Below are 23,317 nucleotides of genomic sequence, written 5' to 3' on the forward strand. Positions count from 1 at the left end.
TTCTGTCACTCTGAATGAATACATCCATTGGGGTAATTTTATGTTTTTAACATATCTTCAACTTGACTTTGTGTTCCCAAGTGTTACTGGGTGTGTCAGCGAAGTTTAACAGCTTGAAGGGTGCGGCCCCTTATTGCGCACCTAGTACAAATGTGGCTCCACATGTAATCAATACGACCACCCAATCATGTCACGACCCTTCCTAGAAAATTGTGTCATAACGACCACCCAATTCTGTCACGACCCTTTCTAGGAAATTGTGTCATTACGACCACCCAATCCTGTCACGACCCTTTCTAGGAAATTGTGTCATTACGACCACCCAATCCTGTCACGACACTTCCTAGGAAAAGGTGACATTACCACCACCCAATCCTGTCGCGGCCCTTCCTAGGAAATTGTGTCATAACGACCACCCAATTCTGTCACGACCCTTTCTAGGAAATTGTGACATTACGACCACCCAATCCTGTCACGACCCTCTCTAGGAAATTGTGACATTACGACCACCCAATTCTGTCACGACCCTTTCTAGGAAATTGTGTCATTACGACCACCCAATCCTGTCACGACCCTTCCTAGGAAATTGTGACATTACCACCACCCAATTCTGTCGCGGCCCTTCCTAGGAAATTGTGTCATTACGACCACCCCACAACCCTCTCTAGGAAATTGTGACATTACGACCACCCAATCCTGTCACGACACTCTCTAGGAAATTGTGTCATTACGACCACCCAATTCTGGCACGACCCTTTCTAGGAAATTGTGACATTACGACCACCCAATCCTGTCACGACCCTCTCTAGGAAATTGTGTCATTACGACCACCCAATTCTGGCACGACCCTTTCTAGGAAATTGTGACATTACGACCACCCAATCCTGTCACGACCCTTTCTAGACAATTGTGTCATTACGACCACCCAATTTTGTCACGACCCTTTCTAGGAAATTGTGTCATTACGACCACCCAATTTTGTCACGACCCTTTCTAGGAAATTGTGTCATTACGACCACCCAATCCTGTCACGACCCTTTCTAGGAAATTGTGTCATTACGACCACCCAATCCTGTCACGACCCTTTCTAGGAAATTGTGTCATTACGACCACCCAATCCTGTCACGACCCTTTCTAGGAAATTGTGTCATTACGACCACCCAATCCTGTCACGACCCTTTCTAGGAAATTGTGTCATTACGACCACCCAATCCTGTCACGACCCTTTCTAGGATCCTGTCAACCCTTTCTAGGAAATTGTGTCATTACGACCACCCAATCCTGTCACGACCCTTTCTAGGAAATTGTGACATTACGACCACCCAATCCTGTCACGACCCTTTCTAGGAAATTGTGTCATTACCACCACCCAATCCTGTCACGACCCTTTCTAGGAAATTGTGTCATTACGACCACCCAATCCTGTCACGACCCTTTCTAGGAAATTGTGTCATTACGACCACCCAATCCTGTCACGACCCTTTCTAGGAAATTGTGTCATTACGACCACCCAATCCTGTCACGACCCTTCCTAGGAAATTGTGTCATAACGACCACCCAATCCTGTCACGCCCCTTTCTAGACAATTGTGTCAATACGACCACCTATTCCTGTCACGACCCTTTCTAGGAAATTGTGACATTAAGACCACCCATTCCTGTCACGACCCTTCCTGGGAAATTGTGACATTACCACCACCCAATTCTGTCACGACCCTTTCTAGGAAATTGTGACATTACGACCACCCAATCCTGTCACGACCCTCTCTAGGAAATTGTGACATTACGACCATCCAATCCTGTCACGCCCCTCTCTAGGAAATTGTGTCATTACGACCACCCAATCCTGTCACGCCCCTTTTCAGGAAATTGTGTCATTACCACCACCTAATTTTGTCACGACCCTTTCTAGACAATTGTGTCATTACGACCACCCAATTTTGTCACGACCCTTTCTAGGAAATTGTGACATTACGACCACCCAATCCTGTCACGACCCTTTCTAGGAAATTGTGTCATTACGACCACCCAATCCTGTCACGACCCTTTCTAGGAAATTGTGTCATTACGACCACCCAATCCTGTCACGACCCTTTCTAGGAAATTGTGTCATTACGACCACCCAATCCTGTCACGACCCTTTCTAGGAAATTGTGTCATTACGACCACCCAATCCTGTCACGACCCTTTCTAGGAAATTGTGACATTACGACCACCCAATCCTGTCACGACCCTTTCTAGGAAAATGTGTCATTACGACCACCCAATCCTGTCACGACCCTCTGTAGGAAATTGTGACATTACGACCACCCAATCCTGTCACGACCCTCTCTAGGAAATTGTGTCATTACGACCACCCAATCCTGTCGTGACCCTTTCTAGGAAATTGTGTCATTATGACCACCCAATCCTGCCACGACCCTTTCTAGGAAATTGTGTCATTACGGCCACCCGATCCTGTCACGACCCTTCCTAGGAAATTGTGTCATAACGACCACACAATCCTGTCACGACCCTTTCTAGGAAATTGTGACATTACGACCACCCAATCCTGTCACGACCCTTTCTAGGAAATTGTGTCATTACGACCACCCAATCCTGTCACGACCCTTTCTAGGAAATTGTGTCATTGCGACCACCCAATCCTGTCACGCCCCTTTCTAGGAAATTGTGTCATAAGTGCTATATAGAAACGGTACATTATTGTATGTCTTACACAAAGAAACGATATCTAAGATGAGCACAAAGGTACATTATAGCGGGGCTATTTTGCCTGAACATTTACATGGACAATTTGAATAGAGGAATGTATATAAGCCAGGCAGATATGTTATATATTGCTATGCAATATATATTGTTGTCCATGATAAGAATTGCTGTATGATATTCTTGAAATTTCCCTGCACTTTGAACCTGTTAATCCGCTTTTTTTCATAAAATGTACATACATGTTTATTGTTGCTGTCACATTGTTGAAATTAACCGTGGAAGAGGTTGTTGCTATAAATTGTCATAATTTGTGCCCAAATCCTCTTCCTTGTTTTAGAAGCAATAAACTATGTTTAAACTAAATCATTATCTAAATATATAATGACTAGCCATTGATGTATACCTGGTAAGTAGTTTGCTACGTTCATGATGATTTTGTGTCTGATTGTTATATCTCGTCCCACCTGTCAGACGTACGAGGACACGACGGCCAACGTTTTTAGAATTAAAACTTTGCTCTGGTGATGATTTCTTTAAAAATTATATTTGAAAAAGTAATAAAAAAGCAGAAAATCAACGTGTTGCTGCATTTTTTTTATCTTCGTTTTTTCGCTATAGACGTCAGAATATGTGTAACCGGAAACATCCACTTTCACACATTATTCTTATATATACAAAGTATTCCTGAATAAAAGGTGTTCTTTGTTATATTCCGTGTGAACTTAAATGATACTTGGACAAAAAGGGGGAAAATTGGGAAACTTTCATTAGATATAACGAGCTTAATAATGTAAGGCAATAATCAGTAAATATATGGAGCTATTTCTACGGGATATCATGGGTTACGTCCCCTTAGCGTTTATCCCGTCGTTAGCCCACTGGTAGAATAGGGTCAGTTATGGATGAGTGATTTTATCAAATTGCAGACTAAGTAAGTACCATTTTACTCGGAGACCCGTTCAGACATGATTATATAGGTATCTGCTGTAGACTTCATAGAAGTTACACATCATAACATGTCTCACTTATTTCAACTGATAATTATTAATTTCAGTCCCTTAATATCACTGACGAGATAAATAAAGGCGAACCTCTTGTAAACTAAAGATAAATTTATTATTTCGCTCGACTGTATCGAACTTTTTTAAGGACATAGTGACGTTTGAAGACTTCCTTTTTTGGGGCAGAGATGAAATTAACATGCTTACAATCCTATCTATTAGCACGGACTTATATACTTATATGGGAAATCGATGTTGAAAGGGCGTTCAGGACTCGTTCGGTTGTAGAAGATGGCGAAGCGATGTTTTTTCTCCAAATCGCGTAAAATCTCGCGACGCGAGATCAGGAAAGTCACACATAAATAGGTAGTTGCCTATCCCTGTGTATACAAGTCCGTGCTATTAGTTTCCTCTACCTTGATGAAGTCAGAGGAGATGTCACACATAACTGCATGGGTTCAGTGGAGCACCCCCGGAGAGTCCCTTTTCATTTTTCGACTTATTGGCTCTGGTCAGACCAGTCAGTTCGAATGACGTTTGGATCTGAGACACTCCCACCATCCACCCTTTCGTGTACTTCTTATATCTGACCCATAAAGTCGTCTGTGTGGGTATACATCATTTGCATACATGGTACACATTTTTACTCACAATTTAATGCAACTAATAAAAGCAACCTGTCAATAGATTTTCATGTTTAAAATAACAAATTAAGTAGCAATATTTTCACGAAAAAATTGAAATATTGTGAGATTTTGAAGCTATTGGTTTCATTTGCAACAATATTTATTTCTACGGGATATCATGGGTTATGTCCCCTTAGTGCTTATTGAATCGTAGGCATGTGAGCGCACAGGTAGAATGGGGTCAGTCATGGATGAGTGGTCTTATCAGACATAGACTCGGAGATCCGTGCAGTCATGGTAATATAGGTATTTGTTGTGGCGTACATATAAATTACACATCTACTAGTCCGTAATGATACGGTACATAACATGTCGGACTTATTTCGAATTTGAATCTGCGATAAAAAAAATATCAATGTGCAAAATCACAAACAAAAAAATAAGCACCTTCAATTATTATATAAATCAAAGTGTTACAATTCAGTTCAACAATATCTTATAAAGAAAAACCTCAAATTTTATCATGTGAGTGCAGATGGTCAGTTATTTCGAAGGACGCGCCAGTAAAACCCCAACTGAGAACAGTTTTCATGAGCTAATTTCTCATCGTCTGACTCTGGATTTCGTTTAAAAAAAATAAAGCTGCGAAAAAGATATATAATTTGAAAAAAAAGCATTCGAACAGAACAACATTTTTCTCTACTTTGCAATGCTTCTATCCAATATAAATACATAGTACAGAGCAAATCTCGAATCCATTGAACTCGTACATTTTATTTCTCATTAAGGTTTATGACTTACATTTATAAATAGCAGCAGTCAATAAGTCAATTTATTTATGTAATTCAGTTGCTTGGCTGTTGCAACATCAATCCATGTTAATAATTTTCAAGCAACAAGTCCGTGATTTTTTGCTGCAAGTCCAATGTAATGATATACAATGTACTAAATGCGATACTAGCACGCCAACATAATCAAATACCAATTCTTTTAACCAAGTCTTGAAAGTCAACTATGTCACGTATTCAGAAACGTATTATAGAGGGATTTGAGATTTTTTTTCTATTTTTTTATAGTCGTTTAAAATGCTAGAAAATGCATATTTGTATCTATTTTGATATCTGATTATTATGGTTGTCTAGATACGTGCTAATTATAACGTATAAATTGATATTTTCTGTACGATGATTGTATTATGGAATATTTTGAAATGAAAAACTGTATCAATTATAGTTAATTAGCGTTGCTGTCTTTATATACCATTACTATATAGAATAGATGACACCACTACAGTAAAGAGGAGATATCATCATATAGAATAGATGACACCACTACAGTAAAGAGGAGATATCAATCTATAGAATAGATGACACCACTACATTGAATAGGAGATATCATCATATAGAATAGATGATACCACTACAGTGAATAGGAGATATCACCATATAGAATAGATGACACACTACAGTGAATAGGAGATATCACCATATAGAATAGATGACACCACTACAGTGAATAGGAGATATCACTATATAGAACAGATGACACCATTCAGTGAATAGGAGATATCATCATATAGAATAGATGACACCACTACAGTGAATAGGAGATATCACTATATAGAATAGATGATACCACTACTGTGAATAGGAGATATCACCATATAGAATAGATGACACACTACAGTGAATAGGAGATATCACCATATAGAATAGATGACACCACTACAGTGAATAGAGATATCACTATATAGAATAGATGACAATACTACAGTGAATAGGAGACATCACTATATAGAATAGATGATACCACTACAGTGAATAGGAGATATCACCATATAGAATAGATGACACCACTACAGTGAATAGGAGATATCACTATATAGAACAGATGACACCATTCAGTGAATAGGAGATATCATCATATAGAATAGATGACACCACTACAGTGAATAGGAGATATCACTATATAGAATAGATGATACCACTACTGTGAATAGGAGATATCACCATATAGAATAGATGACACACTACAGTGAATAGGAGATATCACCATATAGAATAGATGACACCACTACAGTGAATAGAGATATCACTATATAGAATAGATGACAATACTACAGTGAATAGGAGACATCACTATATAGAATAGATGATACCACTACAGTGAATAGGAGATATCACCATATAGAATAGATAACACCACTACAGTGAAGAGGATATATCAACGTATAGAATAGATGACACCGCTACAGTGAATAGGAGATATCACCATATAGAATAGACGACACCACTACAGTGAATAGGAGATATCACCATATATAATAGATGACACCACTACAGTGAATAGGAGACATCACTATATAGAATAGATGACACCGCTACAGTGAATAGGAGATATCACCATATAGAATAGACGACACCACTACAGTGAATAGAGATATCACTATATAGAACAAATTACACACTACAGTGAATAGGAGATATCAACATATAGAATAGATGACACCACTACAGTTAAGAGGAGATATCAATCTATAGAATAGATGACACCACTACATTGAATGGGAGATATCACGAAATCGTCTTTGCGACATAAATGAATAAACTTTTATAATTATCTTACTTACAGCTTGATATATTGGTCACTTTTGTTGGCCCGGATGTAAGAAACCAAGGTAACTGTGCAAAGTCCATGTGGTTGGGTAGGTGACTTTATACCTTTTCATGTCCGATCGGGGAATCAAACCCTAGCCGCCCTGGAACACAGGGAGCTCAAATGACTATCTTTTTCGATAGGCTGCCATGGAAAGCGATTAAAATCTTATGATCTATCAAAATTTGATAAAAATAGCAAAATCAAATTTCAATGAAAATATAGGTGTATTAATTATGACAGGCAAATCCAACTATGATAATTGTTTCCTGATGCCATCATAAAGATTATTTACGATTACAGAGGTAGGTCAGAGAAAATTGAATTTTGATAATTTTTACTTTGGGAGTTGTGTTGTCAAACCTTTTTCTTTAAATTCATTTAAAGTAGATTTTGTTTTGAACAATTTGTTCGTAATCTATATATTTTCTATTCGTAAATGAACGTCATATATTCGGTATTATGTATCTGCAATACAGTCCACTTCTTTGATAAAATATTATTATTACTATCATTATTACAATCTTAACGGCCCGTCAACATATAAAAGGTCATTAGGACCATCAACTGGTAAAACACACAGCGATCCAAAAAGGAAATAACATCAAACAAACTAAAAGGTAAAAGACAAATGCTATAAATCTTACATGGTTACATTATCACAAAAAATTAAAATGGTAAGTAATATTCTATAATATAGACCAACATCTTTCAGATAACCTAGACTTTGATAAATCTCAGCTGTTTTAAAAAGGGTCTTTAGACTTGTAACGTTACAATAAAAAAATATCGAGTAGACAGAAGGTCAATGCAGTCCAACAAAAATATTTAACGGTGAATGGCTCATCACTTCCTATGCATCCAGGATTATCTTCGCCTTTCATTATACATGCATGCCAAAGTATGTATGTCCCATCCGAAGATAGGCTTCGTCTCGGTGGTTGTCTCTATAGGGTGGAGACCATTCACCAATGATAGTTTTACGGCGTGCAATGTATGATTGGTATGTTGATGGCATTCCTCATGCCACTGAGCTGTATAAAATAAAAGTGTTACTGAAAACTAGCTTTTAATGATAAATTATCATGTAGAATATGTTTTTTGTAGAAGTGCCATTGCAAAAGACATTGGTTGCGTAAAAGGGATTAAATTCATTAAATCGTTAATACTTTCTTAACTTTTTCTAAACTTTTCCAAGACTTGTATATTTTCATTTCTACAATACAATTCGACAATTAAAAATACACTCTTTATGAAAAAATATATAATTATGTAAGATGACGTTATGCAAATGTCGTATTCACTGAGTTACAATAGTATTTTACTCTATAACATGTCACTATCTCCAGATACCGTACGCACTAATAGGTGCAAACTGACAATCTGGATAACGAATATCAGGATCCATGACCCCCATGACCCCCGTATATCAAATGTCTACTTGTTCAGTTTTATCAGGGACGTATATTAATATATCCGTCCCTGGTTTTATCTACTGTTAAATGGTTTTATTCCACCCGAAATGCTTATAATTAAAATCATAGGCCTGGGGCCAAACATTTCGTTGTGATTTTGCTCTAGATACAGCATACATTTGATCTTTGCTGAAATGTATCAACTACGTTTTCGTTCTTTTTCCATCGGTATATATATTATACAGGACGATGACAGGAAAGAGACAACGGTAATGCCGCTTAATATTTGAAAGCTAGAAAAAAAACACACACATTTAAATATTATAATAATATAGCGCAGATAGTTTCAAGTTGGATAAAGAATGGTAAAACTGTTATCTAACTGTATTTAGATTTTAAATAACAGCCGATAAATTGCAATAAGAAATTTGCACGTGCAAGATATATTCTGTGTAAAGATATGCAAAAGCTATCAGTTATATGATATATATTCGTTTGCAGTATCAGGACGTACACGTCCATTCAGTCAATTTCTGAAAATTGAAAATTGCGATCTCTTCTAGCGCGTTTTGGTTGAAATAATTAATCTATTGAAATATTTATTTCCTCGCTAAATTCTGTAGAATGTACTAGTGGTTTCATGTGTTTTATTTTGAGTTATCCCCCTTCTCTTACCGCAGGAGACTTGCGCATTGACTCCGACGGAAGTAGGAACCAGAAAAATGTTCTGACATAAATTTCTACAAGAAACATTGGTTTTGACTGGTGGAAACCCTATGTGGTAAACATAATGTCGTGTTTTCATTTGAAATATTGAATAGATTAACTATTTGTTTATTCATACCATATGTCAATATTTACAATCAACGCATTGTCATAATAAATGTCGACGGTTTTATGTCTGGCAACTTGATATCGTTCTTGGAGACAAACATTTACGCTAGAGATTGATAGTTATTTTCTTTGCTGATTTAATATTTGCTTTCTTTGTAAAATACTACGTTTTTAGATTTATGGACAATAGGTTAAGTTTAGAATATGTAAAAATAATTAATTGTTGATGTCATCATGATTTACTAACATATTTTTCAATCGTGTGACTAATTATACGACAAGAAGCAGACTTTGCACAGAAATTGGACGTTATATATCGAAGTATAGTTGTTTTTAATGTACTCTGTAAGTATCAGGTATTAATGTATATAGAATTCATGATTTTCAAAATTTATATCGATCTGTTATTACATTTTGTATAATATAGCCACTCATGTGATTGATCACGGGCTTACTTCGCCCAGGGACGTCCCTGCTTCGCCTAATTCTTTTGCTCAGTTGATAGACGGAAAAAATACCATAAATTGTCATGGTGGGGATCTCGGTTCAGTTCCTGTCTGTATGCTTGATAGAAATGTGTTTCACTGTACAATTACGATTGGTGCCTAACAAAATCCTACAAGTTGGTGAATTCAGAGTTGTGGGGTTGAGATTTAGAAAGATTGAACAAATGAGAAGGAGTGTAAAATGAATAGGAGGATTGGTAGATATAGTGTAGTCTACTATACAGCCTGGTCCCAGTCATTCAGATGACAGAGCATGCTTGTTTGCTTTAGTGAATGCTCTATTCACTAAAGCAAACAAGCATGCTTGGCGTCTGAAGGACTGCCATCTGAATATCTCAAGTTTGATTCTTGATTGGGCATAAGACAGAATTGTCATTTTATCTTGTTTTATAACAGGTTCTTGTTATTTTTTATGGCTATGTCAATATGTAAATCTTGTGATAATTGTTTCTGTTATAGGAGGCGACATGGGCTACGAGGTTAACAGGTTTCAGACTGAGCCTGATGAGGAATTGATCTGTCCAATTTGTAGTGGTGTCCTGGAGGAGCCTTTACAGGTGAGTTATGTTGCAGCGTAATTTGTACCATTGGATGAGTGTAAAGTCAGAGGTCATGGGTTTGATCCCAAATGGAAGCATTGGAATATTAAATATACATAATAAATGATCTTGTTTACAAGACACCCATAAAGGGACACAGGAGAAAATATCAATCTCATCGTTACTTTCACAACTGTTGCTGTTCCCAGTGGAAAATATAGTCAACTTATTGTGCTTCCAATGTTTGATGTAATGGAAACTTTTTCTTCATTGTATTGAGAGTATTGGACATGTACTCCATCTCTATTGGCCTGATTTCTATGTTAATTGTTAATTAAGTCAACAAATTAATAATTTTACAAATCAATTTTGTTGTATACTGTTGTGAAAAGCAACTCAAAGCTATGTGCAAAAAAAGTGCCCCCCTCTTACATTTTTATATTTGGTGAATACTTCAGGAAATAAATGAATAGAGTATTTCTTGAATATAATAAAAATCCATTTAACATGCCTTTATTGTATACTTTCAGGCTCCTCAATGTGAACATGCTTTTTGTGGTGCTTGTATACGGGAATGGCTAACCCATCAACCTACATGTCCAGTAGACCGTAACCCAATTACAACCAATCAGCTGAAGCCAGTCCCCCGAATTCTCCGCAATCTTCTGTCTCGTTTACAAATTAGCTGTAGCAATTCCTCATATGGCTGCACAGCTCTAGTCAAACTGGATATGCTATCCTCACATTTGCAAGAGTGTGAGCATAACCCAAAAAAACCTGTGCACTGCGACCATGGATGTGGTCTGGTGGTTCCCAAAGATGAACTCAAAGTAAGTGGTTGCTTAGAGATTAAATCTTACAAGGCTGAGTGTAATAATGTCACGCAATAGTTATAACCTATAGTCACCTTCTGTATCTGACATCATGCGCGAATATTATTACAGTATGATAGCTTAATTATGAATTTCATGAAATTATCATTCAAATTGCTGCAACCTACACACCTCAATACCGCATAGATTTTATTTCAGTAAGATAGCATTTGAAATCATCCTTCAATTTGCTTCACAACACCTACCAAAATCTTTAGTTTTATTCCTGTAAAGATTTCATGCAGCAGGAGGTTTTGAAATTATTATTTAATTCCTTAATTCCTTTCAGCATACAAAATGATACATAGAAAAGTTTATATTTTATTCCAACAAAAAAGCTTTTGAAATTATTTTATACAACCTATATGTAGGGATCAATATTTTGGCCTAGGTCATGGAGTCATATCAGTCATCAAAACAAAGGTAACATGAGTTCCCTATAGCCTCAAACCAAATACAAGGCTTCCTTTGATAGAGTGCTTGCTTCAGATGCTTTCAGGTCAAAAGGTCAATTGTCATGATCATTGTTACTAAAAGTATTTATAGAAATTTTATTTTCATGCAGTCATTTGGGGTTTCCATCTATCCTCAGCAGCTTTCATTTCCACAGCAGCTGAAAAAAATTGTTCCTTAATTTCTATAAAAATTCCTTAGAACATATATTAATAGTATCAATTTGTCTTCTATTCTTGTTTGATTCTAAGCAGGATTTTCAATACAAAATTGGGGTAAATAGATGTTGCTTTTTCATCTTTCTATAAACTACTAATGGCTAAGCAGACAGTACTTTTGAAGATTTCTCTTTTTTGCTGCAGCTGTGCATAGGATTACATTATTTACTGAAAAATACACAAAAATATTCATCACAATACATCATGATTACAATGAGACAATTTCACAGTGATGTTTCTCCTTTCCTCAAGCATAATTTTTCACTCCTGGTGTAACATGTCAGGGTCCACAGTCATTCATCTTGCAGAAATTCATTGGGACATTTTATAATTCTTTTTGTTTGTGACATTTCTTCTGCCTTACATAACAAGAGACTGCCATAAGAAGCAAACAGTTGATTAACATGTTTCCAAAATGGTGTTTAAACTGATTGTGCAGCGCGTTGATTCTTTACAGATTTAGGATGTATAATATGAAATATATTAATTAATCAGAAATTAGGATAAAAACAATTTCCTGTATATACAGATTTTCATGCAGTACATATGTAGTAAATTTGTAATCATAATATTCATTCCAGAATGAATATTGATAATCATCCCTGATGAAAATAATTTATGGCAATAAACATTATTGCTGTTACAGATAAATGATAGATGTATGCCTTGAAAATCAGATATATTTTGTGAAATATTTTATTTAAAGATTATATTTCTTTATCAGGATCACAACTGTGTACGCGAGTTACGAAATCTTGTGCAGCAGCAGCTTGACAGGATTGGTGAGATGCAGACTGAAATTGCTGACCACAAACTACAGATCTGTGAACAAAAACGAGAACTTCAACTGCTCAAGGTAAAGGGAGAGAACTCTATCACAGAACATTAAAGCCTGTTATGGATATAGATTCATGAACATATTAATTTGTGCAATCTATATTTATATTTTAACAGCAATCTTTTACAAAGGTAATATATGTTTGGTTAATAAAAGAGCATTAATTGCAAGACATATTTAAATGAAAACTGCTGTGAACTGCAAAATGTATTTGAAATAAAACCAGTGAGCTTAATTAAATATATGTTAATATCAATTTACTATTTACAAGGTTTTTTTCAATGTTGTTGACAGGAATATATGCGGTCTATGAGAGTTTCTAATCCTAGAATGAGGGAAATTCAGTCTGAGATGGAGAATGCAGATGTTGTTCGGTGAGTAGTAGACAGATTTATATAATTTATCAATAACTTGTTTCCATATCCTGTTTTCTTTAAAATTTTGTGTAATGGAAGTATGATTCAATTTGGAATGATTTAGAATTTAAAGTTTATGCTAACTAGAAATTGGCATCTAGATAAATTTTTTATAAGTTTTTAGACTGAAGCACCTAAAAAAACATGATTCGGTATATTGCGTAAAACATGTATTCATAATTATCATTGTTATCATTTCTTAAAGAAAGAATAAAAAGAATATTGGTGTAAGATAGGTTTCCATTCAATAGTTTTAGCCCACCTTTCATAAGACATATTTTTCTCCAATATCATGCTTCAATTGGCATCAGATTAGTAATGCATCTGTTAAATTGAATAGACAGGACAAGATGTTATTTGTTCCATTGTGATACTTGGCACTGATTTGATCTTGGATTGTATGTTTCTTTGTCAGCATCCCAGTGGTTGTATTTGATGTATCTTTTATATTTGAATTCATCAGGAATTCAGAAAATTCATCTCATAATTATGTGAGCAAAATTGTCTGTTGAATCAGGCTAGTAATCTGTATTGAAACAGTACCATTTTACATCTTTAAGGCTCAAGATTTTTTTAGAAGTTTTATATCTTTCATTAGTGTATTGGTTATTTGGGAAAGAATAGTTCAACAGAAATCAACATTCTTACATTGACAGGTGGGCTGGTAGTTTGCAGCCAGCCAGAGTGACTCGTTGGGGTGGTATGATTTCAACTCCTGATGCTGTGCTCCAAGCTGTTATCAAGCGTGCCCTTATTGACAGTGGATGTCCATCACACATTGTGAACGAGCTCATGGAAAATGCTCACGAACGTCGATGGCCCAGTGGATTAAGTACATTAGAAACACGTCAGCTAAACAGGAGGCAATATGAAAATTATGTCACAAAGAGAATTCCAGGTATAGTCTTCATTATTTATAAGGGTTAATGGTTTGATAATTCCAGCAGAATACAGATTGTGTGGGTTGAATATCTAAACCAAGGGAGATAATTGTAGGTTGCATACCACTAATATGTCACATACTATCTCGCTACATCAATAAATCACAATTACTTGTATAGAAAGCAAAAGAACTATGTGATAAGGGTTGCAGAATTATATGAGGTAAAGCTGTCAATGTAATATGAAAATGGCAGCCACCTTTGCCCATGATCATGAACAAGAAACAGATAAATATTTAAGAAAATATGCGAAGGTCTGCTACTTACAAAACAAATATGAATAACACAACAACTTATAGTCTTTGTCATCAAATTCATATTTTAATAAAAGCTAGTGATTTTGGCGACAGTAACATTGAGCATGAGGTTAGACATAATCAGACCATTTAACGCCTGATCCTATATGTTTATTTCATTTCATATTAGTCTATTTGGATGTATTTACCTTATAAATTCTTTCGATGTTGAAATAATTTGGAATTTGCATCATCACAAGCAAGGATTTACAAAATCAGTTCTATTGACAGGGCTCTCGATCTGCCAGATTTGGGGCCGATATTAGGCCCCATTCCCAATGCAAAATAGTATCTTTTTTTCCCAATTTAGACCCCAAGTTTTCCAAATTCTAAGGAAAGCACCATTATTTTTGCCAATTCAAAGGGCCTCGGGGCCCGAGTCCCAAAATGGGGTGTGAGAGCCCTGATTGAAATAAATTATTTTGCTGTCTTTGAGGTCTGTACCCTGAAATGAAAGGCATCATTATGCTTTTATTAAGCTCCCGAAGGGTGAGCATTAAGTTGCCGCTTTGTCTGTCTGTCCATTTGTCTGTCCAACATAATTTTGTCCGGACCACAATACAACAAGAAAATAAGTAGTGTATGTTTTGTCTCACCTGGTAAAAATTAGTGGTAATGCATGTTCTGTCTCACCAGGTGAACAAGCTGTTATAATGTATGTTCTGTCTCACCAGGTAAAAAAGCTGTTATAATGTATGTTCTGTCTCACAAGGTAAACAAGCTGTGGTAGTGATGGCCTGCGAGAATCAACACATGCCTGAGGATCTCATTATGGAACCTGGACTTGTTATGATATTTGCTCATGGAGTGGAATGAGTTTGGAAAGTTACTTTTTTTCCTTTTGTGAGGTGAGTTGTATCGTGTTGTTTGACTTCATTGTCGTTATGTTATTGTGGTAACATAATCACATAATATCCACCTTTCAGACGTCTTTTCTCTCATATCCTGCCATATTGGATAGAGTTTGCCCATGTAAGATAGCTATGTAAGAAAATTCTATCTTACATGGGCAAACATGTGCGTGGAGTAATCTGTGTACAGGGGAGACAACTCTTACAGCGTCGTCTGCTTGTTTACATCGATCTGTCAGCTGTCATCGTCATCACAACAAGAAAACACGGTTAACACCTACAATCCTGTATCACAGAAACAATCTGAAACTCACTTCGAATCCTTGTTTGCTGGTTATCACATTGAAAATTGCCAAATCACCGTAAATATCACCACAAATGTTCCACCACCCAAATGTCGTCGAATCATGGTGATCGAGAGCGACAGCGGCTCGGAATAGGAGATCGTGTGACGTCCCACCTTGAATTTATGAATGGAATTCCTTTGACTATGGTGACGTCATGTCAACATCACAGTATTTTGAAAAAATGTTAAAACAGTAAAAAGATACATTGATATATTTCTTAAAATGATCAAATATGTGATTTTGATGATAAAACTATATGTTGAATTATAAAAATCCATTCCTGGTTGATTTCTTTGAAGTATTTGACGGAAGAATTTCTTTTCGCGGATGTTTATTTGCACATACTATATAATCACACAGAGATCATTTTTGGTTTTTTATGCCCCCACCATGCCATGTCCGTCCGTCCCGTCGCGTCGCGTCGCGTCGCGTCCCAAATCAGTATATACCACCTAACAACTTCATTCGGACCTTTCACTATTATTTCACATGGGTGGGGGTGGGGGGGCTGGAGGATTTCATGTCTTACAGACATTTTCTAGTTTCATCTGCGAATAATATATTCATCCTGCATGTACCGAAAAATGGTTTGAAATTTGACAGCAAACCGAAAGTTTGCAAAATATGGGTATGATCATTAAGAATATCCAGTTCATTTTTTATAAAAACCTCCGATTAAAAAAATGAAAAAAAAAAATGAAGATAATGGCCGACCGACTGTCCTTTTCCCAAAATTTTGGTAAAGATATGAGAGAAAAAGACTCTTTCATTATGTGTGTATGTAGGATAGGGATATTCCACCCTCGGGGTCACAAAATATGGTAAAACCCTCGCAGAGCCTCAGGTTTCACCATATTTTGTGACCCTCGGGTGGAATATCCCAATCCTACATACACGCATATGAAAGAGTCTTATGATATTGTTTCACCTTTTCAAATACGACAACAACCTTGACCAGTAAACTTCTCCATATAAAGTATACTGCCAGTCTGCTCCACATGGTTTTATATAATCATAACAAGAAAGGTTTGATTTATGTTGAAGCTAAAAATGTTGAAATATTTTGTGAATTTATTTTTCAAAATCATAAGCATGCTGTAGACTTGAAAATGTGTTGTTTATTTGTTCATCAAAGTTTGTGTTCCTTTTTGTACCAAAACTCACTTAAAAGTTTTAGGGTAGGTGTTTATAAGTCCTACAAGTTCATGAGTAATTGGTATGATAAAATAACAAAAGAGGAATGGAAATATATTGATAATAGTGTAGTAGTCATATTCTTTATTTACAAGAATGCTTACTCTTCTTCTGCATATGCACATCACATTTTTGAAATGCAGTATTTACCCAACGATGATCTAGAAATGACTTTAAATTTGTTCTCTGATACGGTAACAGAATCACCATGGATGCCATATAAAGTAATTTTTGTACAAATAACTGTTAGGGATTTGAATTCATGTTGGACTTTCATATTATATGTATATGGATGTATACAACTGGGGAAAGCTTTTTATCAAACCGTGTATCCCAAACATCTTCGGTTTTGTTCTATTTTGTTATTATAAGAGGTTGTAAAAGATGCAAGCAATCATTTAACACCTGTAGTCGATTACACACATGAAGGCTAAACAGTACTGCAAGTTATAGAGTCAAGACTGAAATCTTTCATTACTGTAAATTATTGCCATAAGTTCTGTATAAAGTTTTACATATCATTTGTTTCAGTTGCAAGCTAAACCTTAAATGAAAAAAAAAATGAAGGTTGATTTTTTTCTTCTTACAGAAAACAACCTTTCCTTAACTTGTAAGATGAAGCAGCAGTATCTCCAACAATCGTCTACAGGCTTTGTTGTCACTCCAATTCTACAGGGTGAAGGATATCCAAAAGTATCTGATAACATTTGACAGACATCTATGAATTTTGAATTCTTTTGAGGATTATTCTGATGGACCAGTGAATTAACTGTCAAGGGCACTTCTAGCCTACTATATGCACAAGACTTCTGTTAGTCATAATGTTCTGATACTCCAGGAAACTTCCACATTTATCGTAAATTTTCATTTAAGTTGTGGGTATTTAGAATTCACAAGATTGTATATCCATAAAACGATAAACAGATAAAAGTTGACAGGATTATAATACAAGTGGATTTTGTGAGCAAGATTATTCTGCAAAATTAAATACTAACACAAATGTATACTTTTGCTAAACTACAAAATTTGAGCACCCCTAAAATGTTATTTTACGGTATGTATTTAAAGTTGAATGTCTTCCCAAAGTTTAACACCATTCCATAGTTCCTAACATTGACATAATACTTGAGTGAAGTCACAATTGATATTAGTATTGTATTTAATTACGTCAGATAATATCTTAATCGGTTGAATGAGTTTGTGAATGGTCATTCAACATATCAAATTATATTTTGTGTCTTGAAGAACTTGAAAATAATGGTGGTAGGTTTTTATTTTGGAAGGCTTTTGATGATTGTATTTAAGAGTAAAAACCTGTAGGAAGATTTTAACTTGTTTACAAATATTTCATGCAGAGCTACTAACAAGGTCTGTTTTGAATGCAGAGTAACATTCTGGAGCAGAGGAATTAATAGTATTGAATCTCACAAATCCCTAGACTACAGATGATAAATGATGTATCAAATTCACATTGAAAAAAGGTTTTATTTTCCTGTTGAGACTGGCAGTTTCCCTTGATATTGATGTCAATATCTGTCCAATTCATCGGATTAAAAACTATGCCTGTGGTCCTTGTCTAATTTTAAACAGATCATTATTTTAACAAATTAGTGGTAGAATTATGTACTTGCAAATAGGTCTTTTTGTTTTTTGTTTTATTTAAGTAAGAACTTGTTTAAAAAGCAAGTGTGATTACACCCTCGGGAACAGAATTCATCATCAAACATTTTCTAATTTAGAAATTTTCTGGTAACCACCTCAATCTAAAACTTCATTCATTAGACTAAAATTCACTTCAGTGCAATCACATCATTGATCTAGTAAACTGGTTTCTTAAAACATGATGAAATAATGTTGAATTAACTTTTCATATTTATATACTATTCTGATTTGTGATATATAGGAAACTAGGTATAATATCGCATTCAGGTTGGGCTAGAAGGAGCTGGGTTGGAGAGGTGTGGACTAGAGGAAGCTGGATGGGAGAGATGGTGGGCTAGAGGGAGAAGGTTAGGCTAGAGGTACCTCGCTGGGAGAGGACTTGGTTAGAGGGACCTGGATGGGAGAGGGCTGGGCTAGAGGGAGCTGGATGGGAGAGATGGTGGGCTAGAGGGAGAAGGTTAGGCTAGAGGTACCTCGCTGGGAGAGGACTTGGTTAGAGGGACCTGGATGGGACAGGGCTAGGCTAGAGGGAGCAGGATGGGAGAGGGCTAGGCTAGATGGAGCTGGATGGGAAAGGACCGGATTAGAGGGAGCTGGATGGGAGAGGACTGAGCTAGAGGGACTTGGGTGGGAGAGGACTGGGCTAGAGGGACTTGGATGGGAGAGGACTGGGCTAGAGGGACTTGGGTGGGAGAGGACTGGGCTAGAGGGACTTGGGTGGGAGAGGACTGGGCTAGAGGGACTTGGGTGGGAGAGGACTGGGCTAGAGGGACTTGGGTGGGAGAGGACTGGGCTAGAGGGACTTGGGTGGGAGAGGACTGGGCTAGAGGGACTTGGGTGGGAGAGGACTGGGCTAGAGGGACTTGGGTGGGAGAGGACTGGGTTAGAGGGACTTGATGGTTGGTATATAGAGGGAGTAAAGAGTAAGAGATGAAGAATACTATACATTATAAGCACAGAACATTCCTGTTCGTGTCGTTAAATTAAAAATTTGAAATTAAAAATGAATGTTTTTATGTGATATTTAATATATGATCACTGTTTATGTAATATTTGAAAAAAAAAACAAACATAAAATAAATTGTATTATAATTAATATTTGTAAGTCTGTTTTCGTAACATGGCATTGCTGATATAGGAGATGCATATCAGTCTGGACTTTGATTTAAAATTGTAAGTTATGAAAAGGCCTTGGCATTTGTACAGATACCAAGTAATTTTTATATGTGATATGTTGATCTGTTACCAGTAGAACCTTAAAAAAAAGAAATTCTTGTTTATTCCTATGATAAAAAAACAAGCTTAATTACATTGAGTATATATACAAGAGAGAGATGATGCTGTCATTTTTTAATTTATTTTGTTAATTTAAATTTTTTTATGATAATTATGTGTTGTATCACAGTTTCTATAAAAAGAGGGAAGTTTATTAGACCTTTCAGACTGTTGTTTTCTTAATTTCTTGTTTTCTTCATAATGCAGAGTTATCTGCTCTTGTTATGAAGTATTAATTGTTATGACAATAGTTTTACATGAGAAAATTATGTTTTTTTCTCTGATGCCACTGTTACTAACAAATGAAATAACAATCAATAACAACTCACAAGGGCAGATAATTCTTCATTACAAAAAGCTGGAATATATGGTTTCCTAATCTGTCAAAATTCTAAAGATTTTTTAAGTAAACTGAATCTTATAAGGTGAAACATGAATGAACAACAAAACAGAATGTCATGTCTTTGGTTAATTTGTTTGTAGAGAGAGTATAGTCACTTATAAGGTGTTGTGTGAGTGGTCTCTATAACATACAAAAATCATTCAAGTTTACCATTACCAGTATTATTCAGTTAATGTAAGATTTTGACATTCTTTTCCAATTCAGAAGTCAAGCTGCTAGTCTTCTAGCCAATCAGACATAATAAACAACATTGAATTTAAAGATTTAAAGATTAAGAATTTAAACATAGGTTGAATTTAATGCAATAGATAGTTGACATCCAGCATTTGCAGGTTTTTGTTGTTTTTTACCTCCAGATTGCCACATTTGACAAAACTTTTGATGCCTAAAATATAGAGATAGAAGCTTGTTTTAGCTGCAAAAGTACCTCTACAAACAGTTTTTTACGACATTTATTTCATGTGATGATGATGATAAAAAAAAACTTAAAAGGGTAGAAACATTCATCTTTTAAGCAGGGTTGAATTACAATATTAACAGACAGGCAGTTCAGTAACTGTCATACACTGTGTAATATGTAAATCAGTAAAGTTATATGTCAGACAACTGTAACAGTCATTTAAAGTGCTGTAGATATTAAGAGGAAGTAATACAGGCTATTGGTGAGATCGGATTATGATTTTCCGTTTGTCCTTGATACTTTCAGTTCGACATAAATTGAGAGGATTGTAGATGGGACAGAAATTCTTGTCTGATTTTAATTTGGTTGTCATTTAAGATATTGTGATTTTGTTAGCTAAAGGAATCAAGATATTCAAAATATGTGATCATTTGTATATGTTTTATATATAGAGAAACATAATTGCTCCTTTTAAAGAAAGTATTATGTGTGTACTATGTAAATATACCCACCATCAGTAAATCTTTGTGTTTTTGTGTTTGTATTGTGTTATTCAACAGTGATGCAATATTTGTGATAGTTATATAAAAACTTTCTGTATGACACATGAAATCTGTTTGATTAAGCTTATTATGCATCAAGAAACAGAAGTTTCTGATTACCATGTTAATCACTCTTAAAGCTGTTTTTTTTTTTTTTTTTTTTAAATGTGTTTAAATAGATCATTCTTTGCTGATAAGTTTCTTTGAGAAAAAATTTCAGTGTAAATTTTCAGTGTTTTACTTCTGGTTTAAAGACAGATTCTAACATATGTTGCCAATTTTTCCTAACCATGCGTTAAAAAGCAATGAAAATAATCCTGTTTAATGTTACAAAAAAACACCTTGTAATAGAGACCCAAGAGTTCAGGAGTTGTAGTAGAATAAAGAAACCTGATCATGTTTAATAGTGTGAACATGGATATTTAGAGATAAAGTTTCAGAGTTGTAATAAAGTCAGAAAGGGACAGAGTCTAAAAGTATAATGGCTATAATAGGTTGAAGATCCCTTTCTATTTTGTCATATGTATCTGGAATTGCAAGTTACTGTTTTCTGAAAGCTAAATTGTAATGTGTGTTATCGTTTTTATGATGGAAATATTATTAGTATAATGTGTGAATCTTGAAAAATCATTGATTGTATGATAAGGCTATGAAAGTCTGAATCATTTTGTCAGTATTGTTGTTATAAATCATGGCCACCAAATAGTGATAAAGTTCTTTAAATATTTGTCGTATACTTGATTAGCCTTAAACAGAGAATGCCTTTTGAGGTAAACAGAGTACAAAGTTATATTTATTGGTAGTATACCGAATGACCATTTTGTGATACATTTACGTCGTTTGTGACCTTTTGGATGAAAGATCTGATCTACATTTTTATAGCTCAATTCAGAATAGCTCATCAAATAGATTTTGCATGGTCCAGGCAGATCACAATATAATTTCAGGCATGATTGAAACAATTCGTCACTGTTGCCATGAGCGAAACATTTTTCATACCATTGCTATGATGTTCATGGAAATACTTAAATTACACTTAACAATACTTGATGTATATTGATGATGAACAAATACATGTGACAGGGAATATTTACTCTAATGAAGGTTGATATTTCAAGAAATGATCACTCCATTATATGATAAGAGGAGAACATGTTGAGATAAATCAACTTTTTTGTTCATGTTCCTCAGCTTAATATCAAATTTGTGTTCACATACCCCTCATTTCTTTTTTAAACTTGTTGAAACCATGACATTTTTATTCATTTTTCATTTCATACTTTCGCATTCTAAGAAAATAGAAACGGTTGTGATATAATCACTAATATCCCGTATTGATCTCCATAAACAACGTGGAACATAATTTTGTGTACATAAAATTTCCTGTGGATTATATCAGTTAGAAAGGAAAGTCTATGAAGTTAATTAAGCTTATATTTAGTAACAGTTTCATTAACGATTGAAGTGTATCTTCGAAAGAAAGCCACCACCAAAATTAGAGTAGCAAAGTTGACAAAAATTCCAATGCAAGACTAAAATTTGATATGTAGATACAGAATAGAACTGATATCATGACCAGTGGAAAGGATATGAATTTTTTAATAATTGTATTATAAAAACTTCTATATACAATGTAGATATACCAGCATAAGTGATTTTTTAAAATTGAATCTCCATTTTCTGCTTGTGATACTAAGTTACAAGAAAAATGAATCATGAAATTTAGAGAGTAACAAGCAATACAGATTAACATGTAAATTAGTTTAAGTTGTGTTAAAGTGAATTTCATTTCCATTGCATAATGCTTTCTGTATAAGTTATATATTTAAACCTCTATATAAGAAAATCTATACAATTACCAATGCTTTATATGTGGTTAGTATTGAGAGAGTTATTTCCCTTGAATGATGTCACGTAAGTTTTGAGAGCTTAATGCGTAGAAAATAAGAGAAATTATTTGTAGAGCATAACTATGTATTATATATAATCCCATTTCAGCTTGATGGTAGATGATGGCTGTAGTGTGTCTGTTTTTACTGTCAGTGGTTACAGTACTATAAATCTTGTGTTTGGAATGGATGTTGATGTTTATATATTAAGTTTGTACAAGTGCTTCTGTTGATGTGTTGATACATTGTGATAAAGTGTTTGTAACAAAAATATTACTATTACCTATGATGATCAATGGATTATGATTATTTTTGTAAACAATTTTTCCTGAAATTAAAAAAGGGTATGATAATTATTAAAAACTGTGTTTTCAATTCTGTTTTACTGTTTATAAACATTTAGTTTATTTTATATAATGGTGTGGTCATCTATCAA

General features: G+C 35.0%; 2 protein-coding genes across 2 annotated transcripts; one reads left to right on the forward strand and one right to left on the reverse strand.

Moving 5' to 3' along the window:
• The first annotated feature begins 9,118 nt into the window (after positions 1-9,118).
• LOC132545938 (E3 ubiquitin-protein ligase NRDP1-like) lies at positions 9,119-17,891 on the forward strand. Its single transcript, XM_060209618.1, has 8 exons — positions 9,119-9,186; positions 10,205-10,302; positions 10,815-11,114; positions 12,552-12,683; positions 12,960-13,039; positions 13,738-13,979; positions 15,031-15,166; positions 17,300-17,891. Exons 2-7 carry the CDS (start codon positions 10,213-10,215, stop codon positions 15,132-15,134), a joined length of 948 nt encoding a protein of 315 aa, XP_060065601.1. The 5' UTR covers positions 9,119-9,186; positions 10,205-10,212; the 3' UTR covers positions 15,135-15,166; positions 17,300-17,891.
• Positions 17,892-18,816: 925 nt separating this feature from the next.
• Positions 18,817-19,320, reverse strand: LOC132545951 (uncharacterized). Its single transcript, XM_060209633.1, has one exon. It carries the CDS (start codon positions 19,318-19,320, stop codon positions 18,817-18,819), a length of 504 nt encoding a protein of 167 aa, XP_060065616.1.
• Positions 19,321-23,317: the final 3,997 nt, after the last annotated feature.

The sequence above is a fragment of the Ylistrum balloti genome, unplaced genomic scaffold (genome assembly GCF_031769215.1).
Source record: "Ylistrum balloti isolate Yb309-2 unplaced genomic scaffold, AGI_CSIRO_Ybal_v1 Utg369868, whole genome shotgun sequence".
Lineage (NCBI taxonomy): Eukaryota > Metazoa > Mollusca > Bivalvia > Pectinida > Pectinidae > Ylistrum > Ylistrum balloti.